This window comes from Schistocerca cancellata, chromosome 9 (assembly GCF_023864275.1).
Source record: "Schistocerca cancellata isolate TAMUIC-IGC-003103 chromosome 9, iqSchCanc2.1, whole genome shotgun sequence".
Classification (NCBI taxonomy): domain Eukaryota; kingdom Metazoa; phylum Arthropoda; class Insecta; order Orthoptera; family Acrididae; genus Schistocerca; species Schistocerca cancellata.
In genome coordinates this window covers 153,739,760-153,764,892 of record NC_064634.1, presented here as the reverse complement: position 1 = coordinate 153,764,892, position 25,133 = coordinate 153,739,760, and the positions used below count along the sequence as shown (strand labels likewise).

Genomic DNA, 25,133 nt, shown 5'->3' with positions numbered 1-25,133 from the left:
AAATGTAACCCTCACACACATGACCACTGTCTAGAGACTGGCTTCAGCAGCCAGAGACAGCTTTGCCTAGGCAAAGGTCCAAGAATTCGAGACTCAGTCCGGCACACAGTTTTAATCTGCCAGAAGATTTTTTGGCCGAGAGCTTACTTATTCGGCAGTCTTTTTGTTGTGCATGTCTGCAACTCAACATTTCCACTATACCATGAGTAGTAATGTTGTCATCTTTGACCTCATTCATTTCAAATGAGCTCGTTCGTTACGTTCTGTGCTGAGGCTTCTTTTGTTGTGGTTGTATTGCTCTTCAAATGTTGGTGCCGGTGCTGAGAGAGAGCATTCCAGCCGATATAAAAACTTTGCATACAATTTTCTGAAAACTATTTGGTGAAAAAAAAAATTGATTTTGCGCATCTTACAGCCCAATATTTTCACTCTAAGAAGAACTGAATTTCTTTTCATTATCCACCATACTTACTGTGCTGCATCAAATTAAATAAATGACTGCACTAAATTTTAAAGAGGTGAAAATGCATTGGGCAAACTTTGTGCTAGGTTGATTTTAGTTCATACATTGCAGTAAATGAGATGCAGGTAAGATTTCAAAATTTTACTTAAAATTGAAAGCAGAATAATATCTGATTTCATTCTTGAGTTATTGGGTTTTATATCTGAAGGATGTTCGCGCACAATATGCCTATTCATGCCCTTGAACATCATAGATCAAGTGCTCATAAAAACTGTCATATCTCAAATGATTCAAGATATCAAAACAAGGTTTTCTGCAAATGACAGCACATGATGAGACATGTTCTATGATAAATACTCCAAACTTTTTTTATTCACTGAGATATGCAAGTTACTCAACTGCAGCAGTGAGAGGTCTGCAGCTCACGATGCATTTCGACATCTATAGCACTGTCGGAAAATCCAAGCGGTCATGCATATACACATCCACAACACCTGTGGAACAGTGGGGCAAGATGTATAAACATGCCCACAGCATTCAAAGGGTTAAACTAGTCACCTCAGTTCAGTAAGCCACTTCTCTGAGTGTTCACTTTCTCTTTGCTACTGGATCCCTGTGAATCTCTGTTCACATCAAACCTTCCATTTACCAATATCATCTCAACATTAACATCTGCAACCCACTGTATATCAGGAAGTTCCTACCATAAAACTGAGGCACCTACAGATGCCTCATTTGTAGCAGCTAAAGGTTTTGCCAAAATCTTTCCAGACCAGAATTATTCTCTCAATCTTGTCTTGTGCCCTACCTCTGAATACATTTAACACACTCCCCACACCTGTTGGCAAATCAGAACTTTAATGAGTTGATTCCTCTCTCTACATAGGCTTCAGTTAAGTTATGTCATGCTCTGAAATGAGGATATTCCTCATGGGACTCATTCATAAAAGTTGTTGTCCCCAAATATCCTACCTGCACAACAACCAATCTTGTCCTAAGGGCAATGTCCTTATGGAAGATCATGGTACGCGCGCGCCCGCCCGCCCGCACGCACACTTTGTTTGAGTGATACACATGTAATCTCCCCCCCCCCCCCCCCCCCCCACACACACACTTTTTCCCCAATCCCAGACTCCATTAGATCCTGTCTTACACTTATTTCTTCTTACCTTTCTGTCCCCCCCCCCCCTTCCACATTTCACAACCCATGCCAGATTCTCCCCCATCAGCTTAATGTTTTCTCCACTTGAGATGCCACAAGTGAAACCATCATACTCCCTCTCCCACTTTGAATATTTCACCTTCTCCCTCATACTCTTTCTTTTTCTTCCAATGTTCTTCTGGACAAACACCTGATCTGCCTCCACACAAAACAACTTTTGCATGGTAGCATAATTTTCTTCAACATCCCCTTAACTTTCACTTCATCACCCATTTTACATTCCTTCCATTTCTCCACCTACCACCCCGGCCATGACTGTATGTATTAGACATGTTTTAGTGTGATGGGGCAACAGAGACTGGTTTAAGAATAATTTTGGGGAGCGGAAGCCAAATAATTTTCAGCCTTTTCTACCTGCATGTCTACTGCTTAGTGTCTGTTTGGTATGTAGTGACCTGTTGTAATATATACTGTATTTAATCCTCGATTTTCTTTTAATGGAAAGTTACCAACTCCGTCCATATTTATCATTTTCTTCAGAGGATGGATACTGTGTTTTCTGAACTATGAAAGTAAAAGAAATAAAATTTTAAATTTTGTAAGTTATCCTATGTAACACTTCAAAATGGAGTACTTCCATCCTAAGCTTTAACTTATTGGAACTGAGTCTATGAAGCATTTTTTTAAAATTTAAGTTTTACTGCATAAACCTACCACATGTGGCCTGATGGTGCCTGCAAACTGACATGGCTGCTGTACTGGAAAGCTGGCGAAGTCCGAGAGAGGACAGGTTCCTGGCCAACCACTCCACGTCCACGCACTGTCTCCAGTGTACCCGACAGGCTGAAGATTCGCCAGTGCCGCTCCCGCAGCTGAACTGATAATTTTCCAAGATTCTCAAGACGTATGCAGTATCGCCACTGTGACAAGTAAATAAAATAATCAGTTGACTCTTAACTCATATACTCAAGAAAGATATTACCACCTTAAAAATCCTTAGAAGCCTAGATACAATTTGCCACTAGAAAATGGTTATTATTTTACATTCAAATCAGGTTTTCAATGTACTAAGAATTTCCCAGAGTCAAATTCTGGCTCTTACTTATAATTTATATAAAATTCAACATATGAATATTCATGCTACATATCACAAAACCAACCAATCTGAATCAATTTTTGAAGCTATACATGTAATTCCTGTACTCCCCCAATATATCACTTCAGAGCAACACTCTGAAGGATCTTTGAAATCTGAAACTAGCTCCTCCATCAGTGTACATAACTGCAACCTCACTTATTGCAGTTTTGCCTTCAAACAATACACCTCCAAAACAGACACTGGTATTTATGGGTCAGCTGTAGATGTCCTTACTTTTGTACCTATCAAACCTCACCCACTTTCTGGATAATGTGAACACTTACAAAGCTGTTTCTTCTGTTCTGTGAGACATTCATTCCTGCCTACCTGCTGGAAGATTTGTCATGCCATATCCTGAAAATATTGGGGGGGGGGGGGGGGGGACACAGTATAAATATCACTTTGCCATGGAAACTCTTAAAGGTACCCCACCCTATTTGTTTTTATTCCACTCCTGTCAGTAATATAATTTGTTTTATTTTATCTCATCTTGTGAAGAGCATATGCGCTACCGTAGTACAAAACAGCTTATTTTTATTCATGCCCTATTTCAATGAATTTTATTATAATAGTACATTTGATTTTCCTGGAAATATTTTATCTACAAGAATGTTCTTAACAAATGAAGAGTAAACACATGGATGTGAATTTTGCAGTTAGCAAAGATGTCTGCCTTTAAATGAGGGTTTTTTTTTTTTTTTTAAAAAAAAAAGTTCTAATGCTCCTTCTCAACAAACACATTTTTCTCAAAACTTTTTAAGTAATAAAGTTACTCATATTCAGATTTTTTTCCCGATTCCAAAAATGTCCACTTTCACTGGAATAAGTTGTTGGTTTGTTAATTATTCAATTTGTAAAATTTCGGCAAGCTTTGGGATTCCCCACAGAAGTCATTTTGATTAAATAGTGCTTATAATTTTACATTTTTCTGGGCATTCAACTCTCAGATCAATACATTTGGCCTTTTGCCTATTTTAATTTTATGACCTCTAAATTGGCTGTCTTGTGTTAATATTATGAAGGTAATAATAAAACAATGAAAACAATCAATTTTTGACAGAATAATTTAATTGGATAGATAAAAGATCTACCGTATTTACTCGAATCTAAGCTGCACTTGAATCTAAGCTGCACCTGAAATTTGAGACTCGAAATTCAAGGGGAGAGAAAAGTTTTAGGCCACACCTCCAAATCGAAACAAATTTAGTCCATTCTAATATGAGATACAATTTAGGTCGAATGAATGACGATACAGTACAGTAGTTTGGTTCGAGTCGTAAGCTTAGCAGTTAAGCTTTATCAGGTAGCCATTGCTATGCGCCAGGCGCTCCGTCCATATTTATTCGGGTACCCTTCCTTTTTCACGTGCTTCGTCTGGTTTGAATAGATTGCTTATGTTTCTTTGATCTGACAAGTGGCGTTTTCTTTGTTACAGGTGTTTACATCACTCTAAGCTGAAAATGCATTATTGTACTGTCATGCATTGTTTGTCGCATTCTGATACTGTGTGTTTACGAGCTGTCATCGCTCGCGGCATGGCTTGCTTCTGTGCGCACTACCGCCGCTTACAATAAAAGAAGAAAGGAATTATCTCATTAGCGAAACAATGGCAAGAGACTGCTATTTGTTGTTACTTACACTGCTGCTTTCTTTGATAATAATCAACAAGAACCAAATAATAGACTGCGTATGATAGAAGATGTTCTGAACGAGAGTTTAGCTAAAATTCTTCTCTGTTTGAAAATCTTTGTGCACAGAAATAAGAGTCATCTTAGATTTAAAAATTTAGTCATTTGCCGTGCTTCATTTCTGACTGTATCACTATTAGGCATAAGAATAATACGAATATAAACATGACATGATACGTACATTCTTCCGCGTTTGCTGTTGTCTCACACTAGTTTCGTAGTTTATTAGGCAGACAGGATTTAAATGAAATAGCAGCAAACACGAAAGAATACATGGCAAAATGTTCATATTCATATTATTCTTATGGTGAAGAGAATACTGCATGTGATTCACAGTTCATAAAAGTTCCTATTAGCAACCATCTCTTCTCACAGGTAGGAAAAAATTCAGAACGTAGAGTTGGCCATATTGACAAACATCCCAAACAGTCTTTCCAGTCGGATTTTCGTAGTACATTGAAATGCTGCTACATTCGAAGATTAACAATACGGAATTTGTATTTACTTCGTTGGATAATGTATGAAAATGCAGTGGTCGAAACTCGAGGCGGAGAAAAAAAGCTCGTCTTCCACCTTTTTTTTAATTTATTTACTGACACAGAGGTTTTGGCACCAGTATTTATCTTTGTGCCTGCAAAGCATGCCTGTGTATCGCTACGTATATTCGACGGCAGAAGTTGGTTGTGGCGGCACCTACCAACATTTTTCAGAACTTCCGCTTACTTTGCACTCGATCCTAAGCCGCAGGCGGTTTTTTGGATTACAAAAACCGGAAAAAAAGTGCGGCTTAGATTCGAGTAAATACCATAATACCATACTCACCAAGCGGCGGCAGTACACACACATAAAAGAAGGTTATAATTAGACAAGCTTTCGGAGCTAGTGGCTCCTCCTTCAGGCAGAAGGGTTTAAGGGGAAGGAAGAAGGGTGAAGGCAAAGGGCTGGAGAGGTCTAGGAAAATGCATAGATTTAGGGAAAATCACCCAGAAACATGGGTCAGGGGAGACTTACTGCAGGCTGAGAAGAAAAGACTGATTGTTGTGGACTGCATCAGATGAGATTTGAAAACCTGAGATCTTAAAGGTGGAAGACAGGGTAATATGCAGGACAGAGATTACTGCTTAATCATCATGCACAAATTAATAAGAGTGACAAGCTAAATGCATTGTACATAACAGATTTGGGAGAGAGGGGGAGGGGGGGGGTTGAAAAATAGATGGGCAAGACACTGAAAGATGTAAAGAATTAAAACAGAGTGAAGAGAAGAGTACTTATTGTGAAGAAATGCTGAGATGGAAGAAATTAACATAACAGAATGTATTAATCAGCTACTTCGACAGGTCCGTGACTTCCTAAAATCATGCCCTGAAACAAGATCCATCCTGTCTGAAACTTTGCCCACCACACCTAGAATAGTTTTTCGTCGCCCTCCCAATCTCCGCAGTATTTTTGTCAGATCCTATGCTCCTTCTGCACCCATCTCCCAACCCTATGGGCCCTACCCCTGAGACCGTCCTCACTGCAAGACTTGCCCTATGCACCCTCCTACCACCACCTATAGCAGTCCTGTAGCTGGCAAAACAATACTATCAAAGGGAGAGCCACCTGTGAAATGACACATGTCATATACCAGCTGTTATGTAAACACTGTTCGGCCTTTTAGATTGGCATGACTACCACCAAATTATCAATTAGGACGAATGGGCATAGGTAGAGGGTGTATACAAGCAACACACAATATTCTGTAGCAGAGCATGCTCTACAACATGACAATTGTGACCTCAGTGCCTGTTTCACCACACACACCACCTGGATCCTTCCCCCAGACACCAGTTTCTCAGAACTACACAGGTGGGAACTAGAGTTACAACATTTCCTTGGTTCTTGCTACCCACCTGGCCTTAATTTACGTCAATTTCTTCGATCTCAGCATTTCTTCTCTTCACTCCATTTTAGTTTTCTACATCTTTCATTATCTTACCCGTCTATTTTTCACCCCCCCCTCCCCCCTTCCACCTCTGTCATGTGCAATGCACTCAGCTTGTCACTCTTATTAACTCATGCAAGATGTTTAAGCAGTAATCTCTGTTCTGCACATTACCCTGTCTTTCATGTTTAAGCTCTCAGGTTTTCAAATTTTGTCCGATGCAGTTTCCAACACTCAGTCTTTCCTTCTCATCCCATGTGGTAAGTCTTCCCTGACCTGAGGTTCTGGGCGACTTTTCCAAAATCTACCACTTTTCCTAAACCTCTCCAGTCCTCTTCCTTCACCCTCTTCCTCCCCCTTCAACCCCTCTGCCTGAAGGAGGAGCCACTGGCTCCCGAAGCTTGCCTAGTTACAATCTTCTTTTATGCTTGTGTTCTGCCATTGCCTGGTGAGTAGATTTTATATTGAAGGTAATAATAAAATTGATTTTTAATCTTACAGGGATCTATAAGCAGGTGTGAAGGACAATGATTGAGCCCGTTGGAGGCTAGCATTCATTTAGCCACCATCATGTATACAGTATTTAAGATAGCCCATGTTAAGTGGCTTCTCTCCATTGCTGTTAGTCAGTTCTCACTTAACTATCAAAATGTGCATTATTCACTTTGTGTAAGTCAGTCAATTCATTAACATCTTGTAATCACACCATCTATTTATGTGCCCCTACCAGCCAGTCAAATCTTACTACGCTACCACTAGTAAACTCTGTCATACTGTAACAGCCCACTTGTTTTATGTGCTAAAATTAATGCTTGTAACAAAACCGATTATCATACAATGGGATTTATTATAAATAAACAAGTAGAAATATAAAGTTGATTACTGCAGTGTGGCATACATTATTTGGTGAACGTCTAAATTGTTTTCACTATGAGTATCAGTGCAGCTACCAAATGCAGTCTATCAGGTGGGGCATTGCTATGGTGTCTTACTGAACTTTGTTATCAACAATATCATTTACAGTTACTTACCCAATAAACAGAAGCAGTCTGAAATTCTCTAGAACCCATATAGAAAGGTATGACTGTCACACGAACATTTTCTGTTGTTTCCTTGTGAACATCTGACAATTCAAGCCATGGATGATTTTTTCTTTGCCATGCATCTAAAGTTTCTAGTCCTACAAATGGTGGATCTGAAACACGACCAGCAATAACCCTGTAACATCATTAATCAATATACTATTATAAAAATTTCATTACAGAACGTGCACACTGTCCCTGAATTATCATTCACCTTTGAATTAATCAAAGCAAAGAACACAAACTACTGTTGTTAGCTACGTAAACTGCAAAATAAATAATTCTTTTTTTTTTTTAAACCCAACCTACAGCCTCTAGTTTTTAATATGAACACAGGATAACAGGGTAAGTAATATAAGTTAATATAAGTTCATAAAGTATTGTTAGAATAATGTCTCAATAATAATGACCCAAACAATAAAAATTACTGAATTTTACTCCTTAGTTGTATTTGTTGCTAAAGATAAATTTACCAGGACATGAGTACAGAAATTCCATCTTTTAAGTGGCTTCAACCAAATGTATAGTTATCTACTTTATACAAGTATTTTCACACTGATCTAAAAGATAATTCTAATTCTATAAAGCAACGAGTATTGAAAGTATAAAATGTGCTACAGTAGGGAACGGTGAAAGTGGTGGCTGAAGGGGCAAGTAATGAAGGTTACACAGACAATTTCCTGACTGTTCATAGGAACACAAGTGAACAGAGTGACTGCACAGTAACATACTAATACCTTAGATTAGGACTGCTACTGCATTCCAGTACTCATGACGTAGAGGCATCCCTTCATCATGGCATATATCTAGAGACAATATCTGGGTTGGGTTGTTTGGGGAAGGACACCAGACAGCGAGGTCATCAGTCTCATCGGATTAGGGAAGGACGGGGAAGGAAGTCAGCTGTGCCCTTTCAAAGGAACCATCCTGGCATTTGTCTCAAGCGATTTAGGGAAATCACAGGAAACTGAAATCAGGATGGTCGGACGCACGATTGAACCGTCGTCCTCCCGAATGAGAGTCCAGTGTGCTAGCCACTGCGCCACCTCGCTCGGTGAACAACACATCGCAATGGAAAATTCTATATATTTATAAAACTTTGCAGATAAAATAATGAACAGCCAAGGTGGAAACAATAACAAAGATTCTTAGAATGTAGCAACATTAACCCAAAACAACAAAAAAGCACATAATATGTACATATGCACAAAAAACTAAATATCTACCGTATTTACTCGAATCTAAGCCGCACTCGAATCTAAGCCGCACCTGAAAAATGAGACTCGAAATAAAGGAAAAAAAAATTTCCCGAATCTAAGCCGCACCTGAAATTTGAGACTCGAAATTCAAGGGGAGAGAAAAGTTTTAGGCCGCACCTCCAAATCGAAACAAAGTTGGTCCATTGTAATATGAGACAATTTAGGTCGAATGAATGACGATACAGCTACAGTAGTTTGGTTCGAGTCTTAAGCTTTACCACGTAGCCATTGCTATGCGTCAGGCGCTCCATCCATATTTATACGGGTACCCTTCCTTTTTCACGGGTTTCGTCTGGTTTGAATCGATTGCTTATTTTGCTTTGATCTGATAAGTGCCGTTTTCTTTGTTATAGGTGTTTGCGTCACTCTTAAGCTGAAAATGCATTACTGCACTGTGTCATGCATTGTTTGTCGCATTCTGATAGCACGTGTTTACGGCCTGTCGCGGCTCGCGGCATGGCTTGCTTTTGTGCGCACTACCGCCGCGTAAAAAAAAAAGAGAGAGAGAGAGAGAGAGAGAGAGAGAGAGAGAGAGGAATCGTCTCATTAGCGAAACAATGGCAAGAGACTGCTATTTGTTGTTACTTACACTGCTGCTTTCTTTGATAATGATCAACAAGAATAAAATAATAGACTGCGTATGATAGAACATGTTCTGAACGAGAGTTAGGCGAAAATTTTTCTCCGTTTGAAAATCTTTGCGGCCGCTTCTTTATTACATCAAATGCTGCACAGAAATTAGACATCTTAGATTTAAAAATCTAGTCACTTGCCGTGCTTCATTTCTGACTGCATCACTATTAGGCATAAGAATAATACGAAATACGAATATAAACATGACACGATACGTATATTCTTCCGCGTTTGCTGTTGTCTCACTCTAGTTTCGTAGTTTATTAGGCAGACAGGGTTTTAATGAAATAGCAGCAAACACGAAAGAATACATGGCAAAATGTTTATATTCGTATTATTCTTATGGTGAAGAGAATACTGTATGTGATTCAAATTTCATCAGGTTCCTATTAGCAACCATCTCTTCTCACAGATAGGAAAAAATTCACAATGTAGAGTTGGCCATATTGACAAACATCCCAAACAGTCTTGCCAGTCAGATTTTCGTAGTACACTGAAATTGTGCTACATTTGAAGATGAACAATACAGAATTTGTATTTACTTCGTTGGATAATGTATGAAAATGCAGTGGTCGAAACTCGCGGCGGAGAAAAAAAGCTCGTCTTCCACTTTTTTTTTTAAATTTATTTACTGATGCAGAGGTTTTGGCGCCAGTATTTATCTTTGTGCCTACAAAGCATGCCCGCGTAGCGCTACATATATTCGACGGCAGAAAATTTTTCATAACTTCCTCTTGCTTTGCACTCGATTCTAAGCCGCAGGCGGTTTTTTGGATTACGAAAACCGGAAAAAAAAGTGCGGCTTAGATTCGAGTAAATACGGTATATTTTTTAAAAAGATAACAATTGAAAATGGTCACTGCAGAAAAGGCAAATAGGAGTGGCAAAAAAGTGCAGTTAGCAGCTTTGTGAATCAAGTACATAATGCTACACCAAGGCATTTTATATGAATCTATGTGGCAGCTGTTTCCTTCAAATACTACCTGGGCAGCAGCCACAGTAGAAATGACACTGTGGCAGCTGTTTCATGGATGAGCTACAGAGTTCTGATTCTCAATTCCAAGAGAAGGGAACACGAGAGGTAGGTGGACCAATCTTCTTCTGCTGCTTCCAAATGATGAACATGTCTCTTCATGACGACACAATGTGTAATACAAATCCATCTGTGAAAACTGTCTGATTACACTGTTTAAACAATGGAAAATCAGTGATTAGAATTTTGTGGCCCGCCTATTCAAAGGCATTGCTGAAGTCATAAATTATATGACCAGGGTGAACTTTGCAGCTTAGTTCCACTGCTAACTTTTATCAAAATAATATATGTCAACTTCCTCTGTAAAGTATACTTAATGAAAATCAAAATAAGGGGCAGCTAACTTTTATGCTGTCAAAAATGAATAACATTTTGCACAGCATCTCCTTCCCAAAATGTAAGATTTGAAGTAGTGAAAATTATCTATGATTAAATATGTATACACTGAAAATATCACAAATTCAGTGAAGAATTGTCAGAAGACAATTTTTAATGTGATTAACAATTTATGGGAACTGAGAAATGTTCACATAGGCAATTTACAATGCAAGTCTAATGGTGACATTTCACGAACAATGCAGGCCTGTGGGCATTATGTGGTCCCTCAGACAAGCATTGTTAAAGTTTTGAAAAGTACCTGTTTCTGAGCATACTAGTAACTTCACCAAACTGATAAATTGCAAAAGTTGGTAGATTTAATTCATTTGAAATGCATGTACAATCCATGTGGGGAAAATTATGAATCAAATAAACAGTTATTTCATTACATCTAATGTTCATTATCTAGTGTGAAAAGAACACGAGCGTTGATCAGACATGCACAGGACACTATATGGATGTCACATTAAATAGCAATGAAGAGGTATGAATTATGATTATCTATAAATGGTGAATCACAGCTCATCGAAAAGAGACTGTGAGGAGCAGTCTACAGGCATGAAGAACTTTCCAAGTAACAACCTATACATGTATCTGCAGTCATACAGGTACTTATGACACCTCAGATGAAGGCTGAATGAGCCTACAAGTGGTTCATAACTAACAGTTTATGCAGTTACAAACAAGGAATAATGACCTGGCATCAGAAGTAGATATAGTCATATATTGAATGACACACAGTTTCTGTAATTCCTCGTGGTCCAGCTGGTTAACAAGTTTCAATCGTACCAAAACATGGGTAAACTAATCAAAATGTTCAGCTTTGCCTGTTGTCCCCTAAGAGGCCTCTGTCATTGTGTCAATCTGAAGACAACAATGGTGGTTAATTTCGTATATTTTCATTCCCTGTGTGGGAGTGAATTCTGTGGAATTATCTTTCAGGACACTGCACCTGAAGTAAAAGTGCTTAGTCAGCACAAGTGAACAGTAAGAATATTGTGTAAAGCAGATAACCATACATCTTGCTGAAGCCTTTTAAAGGATCTTTGATTTCTTACATTTACTTCTCAATAAATTTACTCCTTAATGGGTTTTGTAACTGACAAAAAAACCTTTTCAGCTGAACTTACATGTACACAAGCACAATAAAAGACACAAAAAGTCTTCATATAGACTTTGCCTCCTTGTCTACAGTTCACTTAAGAACTGAATTATACGAGGGCCGTTCAGAAAGTAACATCCGGTTGATTTAAAAAAAAAACACCAAGTTAAATAAAAATATTTTAATATATACATCTTACAACTACATCTTTGCACTATTTTTCTACATAGTCTCCATAGCGATTGAGGCACTTATCATATCTCTTCACAAGCTTTGAAATTCCTTCTGCATAAAAATCACCCGCTTGTGCCTGGAGCCAGCCTGTGACCGCATCTTTGAGCTCTTCGTTGTCATCAAACCGCTGTGACCCGAGCCATTTCTTCAAATGCATGAAGAGGTGATAATCACTTGGCGCCAGGTCTGGGCTGTAAGGTGGATGGTTGATAATGTCCCACTTGAAGGACTCGAGAAGGGCTGCTGTTCTGCGAGCAGAGTGAGGACGGGCGTTATCGTGCAAAAAAACGATACCGGAAGTCAGCATACCACGGCGTTTGTTCTGTATAGCCCGTCTTAACTTTTTTATTGTTTCACAGTACACGTCTTGATTAATGGTCGTACCACGTTCCATGAATTCAACCAACAACACCCCTTTGGCATCCCAAAACACCGGTGCCATCAGTTTTCTGGCAGAAAAATCTTGCGAGGCTTTTCTTGGTTTGGTAGGCGAATTTAGATGTGCCCACATCTTTGATTGTTCTTTTGTCTCAGGGTTCACGTACGTAATCCATGTTTCGTCACCGGTCACGATTCTGTTTAACAATGGTTCTCCTTCGTCCTCATAACGTGACAGAAAGTCTAATGCAGAGGCCATTCTTTGAGTTTTGTGGTGGTCGGTAAGAATTTTGGGCACCCATCGTGCACAGAACTTACGGTAACCCAATCTTGCTGTCACCATCTCATACAAGAGAGTCTTAGAAATCTGTGGAAAACCAGTAGACAACTCCGACATTGAGAAACGTCGATTTTCACGAACTTTTGCATCAACTGTCTGAACAAGTTCGTCAGTCACCAATGATGGTCTACCACTCCTCTCTTCATCATGAACGTTTTCTCGTCCACTTTTAAATAAACGTACCCATTCACGGACAACTCCTTCACTCATAACTCTTGGTCCGTACACGGCACAAAGCTCATGATGAATAGCTGCTGCACAATATCCTTTGGCTGTAAAAAACCTTATGACAGCACGCACTTCACATTTGGCGGGGTTTTCTATTGCAGCACACATTTCAAACTGCCACAAAAACTAAACTAGCGCAGGTACAACGTTCACTCGACCACGGCTTGATGCCGACTGACCTGTTGAGTGCGTGAACGCACAGATGGCGTCGCTACTCCCCCCACAACCCGCACTGTGACCGATCGGAGGTTACTTTCTGAACCGCCCTCGTATGATCGAGTGCAACTGTGTTCAAAATTCTCCCTCCAACCTATATAACAGAATTAATGACCTCACTACTCACTCCTTCTACAAAGTAACTGAATATTTAGATATAAGTCATTCTGAAGATGCCTGCCAAGGATAGACTAGCATGGGGAGTTATCTCAAACTAGTCTTTGGTCTGAAGATCAGCAGCACATTTTAAAAAATCTGATTTTGGATACTTTTGGTTGTTGTTTACAGTAGTACAACTAAATAATTCTGCCTACAAGTCTAATAAGTAAAACTGTGGATTTCCATTAAACATGCCAGATATTTTGTTCATAACTTCTATATCACTCGTCTGTCATTTGATGTTCTGTGTAAGGAAGACAATAGATACCAGTTCTTTTACAAAAACTATACACATTATCTTGAAACAGAAGGACACAAATATTACTATAGTGTGTGTTGATTACAATGAAAGGGCAGTACATTCTAAGATAGCAGACATCAGCATCAAATGAGATGCAAGCCACTGTCATTAGCATCATTAGTGTCAACAGGACAGCATGGAACTACATTATAGTTACCTGTGATAACACAGACATTCTTTTTTATGCAGCAGAGGATCATTTTTCGAACAATGGAAAATCCAGGATGAAGTAATTATGATATTATGGAAAGAATAGATTACTATTCACCATACAGAGAAGACGTTTAATTGCACACCAGCAAAACAAAAAGACTGCTACACATTTGAGCTTTAGACCACAAGGCTTTCTTCTAAGGTAGAAGAGGTGCACGCACGCACACAAACAATGTGTCCAGTGGCTGACGTGACAGTGTATAGAGCAACTGCACCTGATGGGAAAGTAATCTGTGGTGGTGTGGGTATGGAGGAGGCTGGTGTGGGGAGGGATAACAGGATAGGAATGGAGAAGGCGTAGTGCTGCTTGTGGGAGCATGCAGGCACATGATGGGGGCAGGGTAGCGCCCCTAAGTGCAGTCGGGAACTTTGAAGGAAGGAGAGAAGTGAGGGGGGAGGCTAGTGGGTGTGTTGGTGGTGTAGAAGGCTGTGGTGTTGGAATGGGAGCAGGGAGGCAACAGCACTTGAGGGACAGAGAGTAGTGAACGTCCAGGCCGGGGGTGTTACAACAGCATAGAATATACTGCAGGGAAAGTTCCCACCTGCACAATTCAGAAAAGATTGTGTCAGTAGGAAGGATTCATATGACGCATGCTGTGAAGCAGTCACTGATGTGAAGACTTCTGTATTAGGCAGCATGCTCAGCAACTCCGTAGTCCAGCTGTCTCTTAGCCACAGTTTGGCAGTGACCACTCATGTGGACGGACAGCTTGTCTGTTGTCATGCCTACACAGAAAGCAGCACAATGGTTGCAGCTTTTGTAGATCACCTGATTACTTTCAAAGGTGGCCCTGCGTTTGATGGGATACGAGGTGCCGGTGACAGGACTGGAATAGCTAGTGAGGGGAGGTTGTATGGCACAGGTCGTGCATCTATATCTATTGCAGGGATATGAGCAATGAGGCAAAGAGTTGGAAGCAGGGGTGAAATAAGGGTTGACGAGGATCAAGAATATTGCACAGGTTCAGTGGACAGTGGAACACCACTGTGGGAGGGATGGGTGGATGTTTTTGTTGTGGTCTTCAGTCCTGAGACTGGTTTCATGCAGCCCTCCATGCTAGTCTATCTTGTGCAAGCTTCTTCATCTCCCAGTACCTACTGCAACTTACATCCTTCTGAATCTGCTTGGAATATTCATTTCTTGGTCTCCCTCTACGATTTTTACCCTCCACGCTGACCTCCAATACTAAATTGGTGATCCCTTGATACCTCAGAACATGTCCTACCAATCGATCCCTTCTTCTAGTCAAGTTGCACCACAAACTCCTCCCCAATTCTATTCAATACCTCCTCATTAGTTATGTGATCTACCCACCTAATCCTCAGCATTTTTCTGTAGCACCACATTTCGAAAGCTTCTATTCTCTTCTTGTCCAAAGTATTTATTGTCCATGTTTCACTTCCATACATGGTTCACTCCATACAAATATTTTCAGAAACAACTTCCTGACACTTAAATCTATATTCAATGTTATCAAATTTCTCTTCTTCAGAAACGCTTTCCTTGCCATTGCCATTCTACATTTTATACCCTCTCTACTTCGAACATCAGTTATTTTGCTCCCCAAATAACAAAACTCTTACTACTTTAAGCGTCTCATTTCCTAATCTAATTCCATCAGCATCACCAGACTTAATTCGACTACATTCCATTATCCCATTATCCTCGTTTTGCTTTTGTTGATGTTCATCTTATACCCTCCTTTCAAGACACTGTCCATTCCGTTCAACTGCTCTTCCAAGTCCTTTGCTGTCTCTGATAGAATTACAATGTCATCAGCGAACCTCAAAGTTTTTATTTCTTCTCCATGGATTTTAATACCTACTCCGAATTTTTCCTTTTCTTTCCTTTACTGCTTCCTCGATACACAGATTGAATAACATTGGGGATAGGCTACAACCCTGTCTCACTCCCTTCCCAACCACTGCTTCCCTTCGTGTCCCTCGACTCTTATAACTGCCATCTGGTTTCTGTACAAATTGTAAATAGCCTTTCGCCCCCTGTATTTCACCCCTGCCACCTTCAGAATTTGAAAGAGTATTCAAGTCAACATTGTCGAAAGCTTTCTCTAAGTCTACAAATGCTAGAAACGTAGGTTTGCCTTCCCTTAATCTAGCTTCTAAGATAAGTCATAGGGTCAGTATTGCCTCACGTGTTCCAATATTTCTACGGAATCCAAACTGATCTTCCCCGAGGTTGGCTTCTACCAGTCTTTCCATTCGTCTGTAAAGAATTCGCGTTAGTATTTTGCAGCTGTGACTTATTAAATTGATAGTTCGGTAATTTTCACATCTGTCAACACCTGCTTTCTTTGGGATTGGAATTATTATATTATTCTTGAAATCTGAGGGTATTTCGCCTGTCTCGTACATCTTGCTCACCAGATGGTAGAGTTTTGTCAGGACTGGCTCTCCCAAGGCTGTTAGTAGTTCTAATGGAATGTTGTCTACTCCCGGGGCCTTGTTTCGACTCATGTCTTTCAGTGCTCCATCAAACTCTTCATGCAGTATCGTATCTCCCATTTCATCTTCATCTACATCCTCTTCCATTTCCATAATATTGTCCTCAAGTACATCGCCCTTGTATGGACCCTCCATATACTCCTTCCACCTTTCTGCTTTCCTATCTTTGCTTAGAACTGGGTTTCCATCTGAGCTCTTGATATTCATGCAAGTGGTTCTTTTTTCTCCAAAGGTCCTGTAGGCAGTATCTATCTTACCCCTTGTGAGAAAAGCCTCTACATATTTACATTTATCCTCTAGCCATCTCTGCATAGCCATTTTGCACTTCCTGTCGATCTCATTTTTGAGACGTTTGTATTTCTTTTTGCCTGCTTCGTTTACTGCATTTTTATATTTTCTCCTTTCACCAATTAAATTCAATATTTCTTCTTTTAACCAAGGATTTCTACTAGCCCTTTTTACCTATTTGATCCTCTGCTGCCTTCACTACTTCATCTCTCCAAGCTAACCATTCTTCTTCTACTGAATTTCTTTCCACCATTCTTGTCAATTGTTCCCTAATGCTCTCCCTGAAACTCTGTACAATCTCTGGTTTAGTCAGTTTACCCAGGCCCCATCTCCTTAAATTCCCACCTTTTTGCAGTTTCTTCAGCTTTAATCTACAGTTCATAATCAACAGATTGTGGTCAGAGTCCACATGTGCCCCTGGAAATGTCTTACAATTTAAAACCTGGTTCCTAAATCTATCTCTAACCATTATATAATCTATCTGATACCTTCTGGTTTCTCCAGGCTTCTTCCATGTATACAACCTTCTTTCATGATTCTTGAACTAAGTGTTAGCTATGATTAAGTTATGCTCTGTGCAAAATTCTACCAGGCAGCTTCCTCTTTCATTTCTTACCCCCAATCCACATTCACCTACTATGTTTCCTTCTCTTCCTTTTCCTACTACCGAATTCCAGTCACCCACGACTATTAAATTTGTGTCTCCCTTCACTATCTGAATAATTTCTTTTATCTCATCATACATTTCTTCAATTTCTTTGTCATCTGCAGAGCTAGTTGGCATATAAACTTGTACTACTGTAGTAGGTGTGGGCTTCGTGTCTATCTTGGCCACAATAATGTGTTCACTATGCTGTTTGTAGTAGCTTACCCACACTCCTATTTTTTTATTCATTATTAAACCTACTCCTGCATTACCCCTATTTGATTTTGTATTTATAACCCTGTATTCACCTGACCAAAAGTCTTGTTCCTCCTGCCACTGAACTTCACTAATTTCCACTATAACTTTAACCTATCCATTTCGCTTCTTAAATTTTCTAACCGACCTGTCAGATTAAGGGATTGACATTCCATGCTCCAATCCGTAGAACGTCAGTTTTATTTCTCCTGATAACGATGTCCTCCTGAGTAGTCCCCGCCCGGAGATCCGAATAGGGGACTATTTTACCTCCGGAATATTTTACTCACGAGGACGCCATCATCATTTAAGCATACAGTAAAGCTGCATGCCCTCGGGAAAAATTACGGCTGTAGTTTCCCCTTGATTTCAGCCGTTCACAGTACCAGCACAGCAAGGCCGTTTTGGTTAGTGTTACAAGGCCAGATCAGTCAATCATCCAGACTGTTGCCCCTGCAACTACTGAAAAGGCTGCTGCCCCTCTTCAGGAACCACACGTTTGTCTGGCCTCTCAACAGATTCCCCTCCGTTGTGGTTGCACCTACGGTATGGCTATCTGTATCGCTGAGGCATGCAAACCTCCCCACCAATGGCAAGATCCACAGTTCATGGAGGGGGGGGGGGGGGCGTTGAGTGGATAGTAGGCCCTTATTTCGGGACATGACAAGATGTAGTTGAAACCCTGACAGACAATGTGATTCAGTTGTTCCAGTCCTGGTCAGTACTGAGTTATGAGGTGAGTGCTTCTTTGTGGCCGAACACTGGGTATGTGGGAGGTGGCAAATGACTAGAGTGACAAGGCACAGAAGATCTGTTTTTGTACAAAGCTGGGAGGGTAATTTCAGTCTGTGAAGGCCTCAGTGAGACCCTTGGTATATTTGGCTAGGCTGTATGGAAGGGGCTTCTTGGTGTGAAATGGGTGGCAGCCGAAAAAGTGGAGGTACTGCTGATGGTTTGTAGGTTTGATATGGATGGAGGTACTAATGTAGCCATCCTTAAGGTGGAGGTCAATGTTGAGGAGGTGGCTTGTTGGGCTGAGGAGGACCACATGAAGTGAATGGGGGAGAAGGTGTAGAGGTTCTGGAGACATGTAGATAGCGTTCCCTTACCGTAAGTCGAGAACGCAAAGTGTTATCAATGAATCTGAATCAGGAGAGGAGTTTGGCATTCTGGGTGGTTAAGGAGAATTCCTCCAGATGGCATTATTTCCATTTATCTCCAGTGTCAGTAACCTAAAAACTGAAAATAAAAATAAATGATTTCCGCATAGGAACTCAACCCCACAAGCCTCACGTTACCGTTCTGTACTCTTTCCATTGTCTGGAAGCTAAGCTAACCTAAATGGCTCAAGCTTCACCCGAGCTGTCAAAAATGCTATTTTTTTCTAAACTCTGTGCCATCTGGAGCTCCCACTTCTGTCATTTTCATTTCTGGTCAACCCCTGTTTTGAAATCTGAAGAGTAGATACGGTCCCCTTGTAAGTTAAAAAAAGAAACAACAGATTAATGTTCTCTAGCACGTTCTCAACGAAATTTGATTTATATATAAAACTGGAATGATCTAAGTGTCCATGTAGTCTGATGAGTCAACTTAGAAAATTTTCATCAAGCAACATATGGTATCAGCTTAACCAGAACACAGTAACTCACAACTCAACAACAAATCAAATAATAATATATAGTGTGTCACGCATCAAAAATTCTAATAAGAATAATTTTGAAAAGAGTTGAAAACCAATTGAATAGCACTCTAAGTGAAGACCAATTCGGTTTTAGAAGCGGTGTAGGGACGAGGGAAGCAATCTTATCTTTAAGACTAATAATTGAGAAACAAATTTCCAAAAACAAACAAGTATTTATAGCCTTCGTAGACCTCGAAAAGGCATTTGACAATGTTGTATGGCCAGAAATGTTTAGAATTCTGAAGAAGGCTGGTCTGAAATATAATGATAGAAGGATAATCTTTAAAATATACCAAAATGAAACAGCCTTAGTTAAGAAGGAAAACAAAGAAGAAACAGCAAGAATAAGGAAAGGAGTGAGACAGGGATGCCCACTATCTCCAGTAATTTTCAACGCATATATCCAAGAAGCAATAGACAAAATAAGAGAGAATATTGAAGTAGGAATAAAACTTAACGGAATGAAAATAGATATGTTGCGATATGCAGATGATATCGCCATAATTACAGAAAGGAAAGAAGATTTAGAAGCCGCACTCAATGAAATGGAAAACACCTTAAAAGAACAGTATGGAATGAAAATAAATAAGAAAAAGACTAAAGTGATGGTGAGTGGCGCCCTGAACTACAATGAACCCATACGAATAACAATAAAGGGAGAGAAACTAGGGCAGGTTACAGAATTTAACTACTTAGGTAGCAAAATAACAGCAGATGGAAGGAGCAAAAGTGACATTAAAAACAGAATACAACTTGCCAAAATAGCATTCAATGGAAAAAGAAACTTACTGACGAGTAGAAATGTTAGTTTAGACGTAAGAAAGAGAGTCATGAAAACCTATGTGTGGAGTACAGCCCTTTACGGATGTGAAACTTGGACTTGTGGAAAAGAAGAAAAGAGAAGATTAGAGGCATTCGAAATGTGGTGCTACCGGAGAATGGAAAAAATCAGCTGGCGAGACAAGGCTACAAACGAAGATGTCCTCAGAAGAGTGAAAGAAAACAGATCTCTTTGGCGAAATATACAGAAAAGAAGAATAACCTTCATAGGTCACATTTTACGGCATAACAATTTCATTAAGAGAATATTAGAAGGAATCATTGAAGGAAGAACTCGCCGAGGACGACCTAGATTAACCTACATTCAACAAGTAATAAATGACATCGGGTGCCAGACCTATGCAGATATGAAGAAGAAAGTTGACAAAAGAACGGAATGGCGTGCTGCTGCCAACCAACCTGTGGGTTGATAACCGAAGAAGAAGAAGAGTGTGTCACATGTCACTTTTGTAAGTACAGCAAGCTTACAGGAGTTTAATCACTGGTTGCAAAATTTAACATGATCTTAATTTATAATAAAGGCAAGTTGCAGTTGCTTTTAAGAATCAAGAAAGGTATTATTCTAAATCATTATTGTTTACCACAATGGAACAGTGCATTTCAAAAACTAACATTCCATCTCAATGCCAGAACCTGTATAAGTGCAACCAGAAACAATGTAATACTTCAAACAGACCTTCAAACTTATTCACATAATTAATATAATTTACCTCTGTCTGGCACATGAGACAAGAATTTGTCCACCAGTTCATGATGCAGTGGCTGCTTTTCAGTAGTTGTATATGGCAGTACATCCTCATGGGCTACATAGTCCAAGCCTGGTATAGCATACAAGCTACGACTGCTGTCTTGGTTACCAAGAAACGTAACTGCCTCTGTTTGTGCTCGCTGAAACAAACCAGTGACATATTATTAAACTGAAAATAAACCATGTCTGTGAACTCAAATGACAATCTGTTACCAATTCACAATCATAATCAACTAAACAGTGAGCCAACTGCATCTGCGAACATGCTCCACTATAATGACAAAGTCTGAATAAAAACACATTAACTGACACCTGTGGGCTAGATAATAAAGTACTGGGGTTTTCTTGACCTTGGAATTTCTTCCTTTGGGACTAGTAAGCCTTACAGAGAAAAGCAAGGACAGGGAAGTAATGCATAATGGAAAATTTCAGATGTGTGACAGCAGTTAATGGGACCATTTGGTGCACCATGTGTCACCCTGTTTACAATAACCAAAACTGATTAAGTCTATCAAAAATCTGTTGTTATAACCAAAATGCTGAAATACAGAAGCATTGAAAAAAGTAGAGGCATTAGACCTGCAGCTGTCAAAACATAGTAATATAGCTTAAGTATAAAGAAGCAAATTATGTCATTTTTGTGATTTTACAAAGCTCAACAAATTGGAAACCTTGTAGATGATCAGACTGTGTGATTATTATTTGTATTTATCATTTCCTATACCAATCTGCAAGAATTATTTTTAAATTAACACATTTTAAAAAATCCTTACTTTTAGTGAATTAGTATGTCTTCTTATCTAACTTCTGAGAAGATACTAAATACTGCATCATCTCTAATTGTTATATGGCATAGGTTACAAGCAAATTTTAGGGATGGGGAAATTGCACTCATTCGCATAATAATTGAGATCAATGAGACCCAAAACAAATATAAAAATGGTGAACAAATTTGCAATTTGAAGTTAAATTATAGACACCCAAGTTTTACATGTGCAAGTGCAGTTTTGAGAGCTATATGACTCCAAATTGAGAATGCCTGTACACATCGTCACATACATTTTACAGCTGTGGATTTTGCGTGGTCAGGGAGCTTTTTCTTAAATGTTTGCCTCTATAGATGCTGCATGCTGCTATGCTTAGAAGTACAGAATGACATTTGGAAAAACACAGGCACTGGGAACCTGCTAGAGATTATTCAGTGAGAAAAATAATCACATGCAAGAGGTTTTGTTGTCTGTTGTTCAACATAATCCTCAATTATCCCAACACATGGGAATTTGCATAGGAGACCAAAAGCTGTCACATTGCTTTATGAATGCTGAATTTTAACAGAAAATAGAATTATATTAACACCGATCACCCTCAATAATCAAGTCACTGGTCTCCACAACATACACTTTTAGACTATAAAGAATCTTCCTTTGATATGTCAGATGGATTTCAGAGAAAGTATGGTATAAATGCTCTGTGTGGCACCTCATCAGTTCCAGTTGCTTTCACAGGCATCTGACTCTTGCACACACTTGTAGGTGCTCCAGCATACATTCCTACCATAGCTGGAAACTGTACCGCTGCAGAATGTGACTACAACATGACAGAGCCTATCGCATTTGGCAGTGGCAATTTGCTGTAATCCGCAGGCTGCATTTTCTGGCAAATGGATAAAGAGAGAAAATTTTCTCTGGATCCTGTTGGAGGTGCCGGATGTTGCATACTTTTAATCATCTGTGTTGCATTCCATATCACTACCCCACCCAGGTAGTCTGCCGCTCTGGTATGGTGGTGTATCAGTGTAGCCTAAATCTAGGTGAAGCCAAGAGTGGTGAGGATTTCAGCAGGGATCCACAGATATCACCAGTGCCAGTCCCACTGTTTTTCCATGCCTTCTCATGGGTACCAATAGGGCAATGTACCCCCTGGAGTGACCAACAAGCAAGTCATAGGTTATCAACATAGGTCTCAGCCATCGAGCAGATTAGTTGTATCAATCCGTATGGCTTTGTAACTGATGGCCCAGCAAGTCAGCTGCAGCAACGGTGTTCATCAAGGATGTATCAACTAAGCAGTCCAGAGTCAGCACTTAGCAGCAGTCTGAAGCAAGAAGTCACCATTCTAGAAGCAGCGGTCTATTGTAAACATCTCACAAGGATAGGAACTGCCACTGCTCTTAGTGGTAATTGGTAATGGACATAGTCTCTGGACAGGTTTTTATTTCTGGAAGTGATTGTAGTGTTCTGCCAGTTATCAGCATGGACAGATTCATGTACATGTCTAACCTGGAACATATGTTTTTGTTTGCATGTGTGTTACAATGAATAAGCATTCAATTACACTATATTAATTATGTACTGGTGTTCCAGAATCCAGTCACAACTGAGGTTATCACTGACATAAGTGATGGGATGCCGTTTACCAAGCCCCTTAATTGCATATCGTAGTATTTGTGGCCTACTGTCCCAGCTCCACAACATATGACATGGCAAAAATGACCCTTCTCAGGGCCAAATAAACAAATCAGCCTTTGGAAATTAATATGCAACCTAACCTCGGGCTAGGTAATGTGCAATGATGACGATTAATGATGTAAGAAAGCCTATAACCCCATCCCCTTTTTTTGTCAGCTACTTTGTTTCTTATTGTCCTTCACTCTGCCCTGCCCCCCCCCCCCCCCCACACACACACACAAAAGCGTGTAATAAAATCATCCTTCAATTACTGCAATTACTGTCAGTTTTACAGAGAGAAAGAGGAGGGGATATTACATTCAATGGAAACATCATCTGATACCAAAACGACATTTACTGTTAACTGAGTGTTTCTATAAGAATTACAAAATTGGAAAACAATTACCTGCCAATCATTTCAAAGCACGATATTTACAATGTACACCCACAATGCCCAAGATATAATAGAAGCTGTGTGATTTATCATTACAAATCCTACTCATTCAGTTCTGCATTATGCTACTATGTTGGAAGGAATGCCGGTGACTCATTTATTCCATTAACACATGTATCCTTTCAAAGCGTTAGAATTTAAGTTCCATGATAATAAATGGAGTCTTGTTTGGCCAGATTATGTACTGTCATTCAACAAAAGGAAAAAAAAAAAACAGAAAACAAGGAAACAATTTGAGATAGCTTAATTCTTTATGGATGTCACTTTGTTAAAATAGCATGAGTTTTCATTTTAACAGACACTTTTGATACTCACTACCAGAGACAGATCATTACCATAAAATAATATAAGCAGACTGTGTTTTTCAGATAACGCTGACTGACGCTCTATTAAAACATTAGTTTAGTGTTCTAACAATGGAAAATCTGGGATGGAATAACAACATACAAAAATTGTCGAACAGTCCACTGGTGTACTGCTGGTACGCAGTGTCCATGGGCACAATATGTCAGCGATTACAACATGTCACTGTCATCAGGTGTGCTGATGAACTGAGCTCCTGAGGACTTGCAGCCAACTAATATCCCTGCCCTCAGGAACCTTTTCCCCCCTCAGGAGACACCGCCTTAACGAAACAATGTCCGTGTGGGCGAGGGGGTTTGTGTGATCCAATGAAGTGGAGGGCTATGCCGGCGGTGGTGTAACTACCGGCAGGGCCTCCCAAGCCGGACAGGTCTCCATAGAGGATCCAGACAAAGTGTGTCTCACAACGTCCTGTCTAGTGTCCTGTCCTATCCTATTCTGTTCTGTCCCATCCTATACATTCCTTTCATTTCCTTTTCCTCCTTGTGATTGTGTGGCAGCAGACAGTCCCCTAATGTGGACAGCGGGAGATCCTTGGAAACCAGAACAACGTTGATGCACATAGGCCTTACTGCGAAGGGATGGATAGCGTTCTGTAGTCGTGGTGAAGACAAGCTATCTAAGGGGTAAGGCCTTGAAATAAAACCTTGGCAGGTGTCCAGGCCATGAGGTGGCAGCCCCACCAGGACACTCGGGGGCTGTGGGCTGATAACCCGCACCACCAAAAAACACATATCACAGAAACTAAAAGGAGAAACAGCCGGATGGATCTTAAGGATATGACCTTTGGCCTGAAAAGGAAAACCCGTATCAGTTTTTGGAATGTAAGGACGTTGAGAGAGGCAGGAAGGCTAAGACAAGTTGAAAAATAGATGGAGAACTATCGACTAGATATATTGGGACTAAGTGAAGTAAGGTGGCCAGAATCTGGGGAATTCCAAACACAAAATGGTGGAGTGTTGCTGTATGCGGGTCAGACCAGTGAGGACGCGATGCACAAGAATGGTATAGGGC

The 25,133-nt window shown here is 40.0% G+C and overlaps 1 protein-coding gene across 1 annotated transcript in view; it reads right to left on the bottom strand.

Moving 5' to 3' along the window:
* The window catches only part of LOC126100652 (polymerase delta-interacting protein 2), a 73,642-nt gene that overhangs the window by 6,528 nt on the left and 41,981 nt on the right, over positions 1–25,133 (bottom strand). Inside the window, exons 4-6 of the mRNA XM_049911278.1 lie at positions 20,818–20,995; positions 7,410–7,573; positions 2,340–2,545 (exon numbers count right to left, since the gene is read on the bottom strand). Of these exons, the coding sequence (XP_049767235.1) occupies positions 2,340–2,545; positions 7,410–7,573; positions 20,818–20,995 (548 nt within the window). The remainder of the gene's footprint in view (positions 1–2,339; positions 2,546–7,409; positions 7,574–20,817; positions 20,996–25,133) is intronic.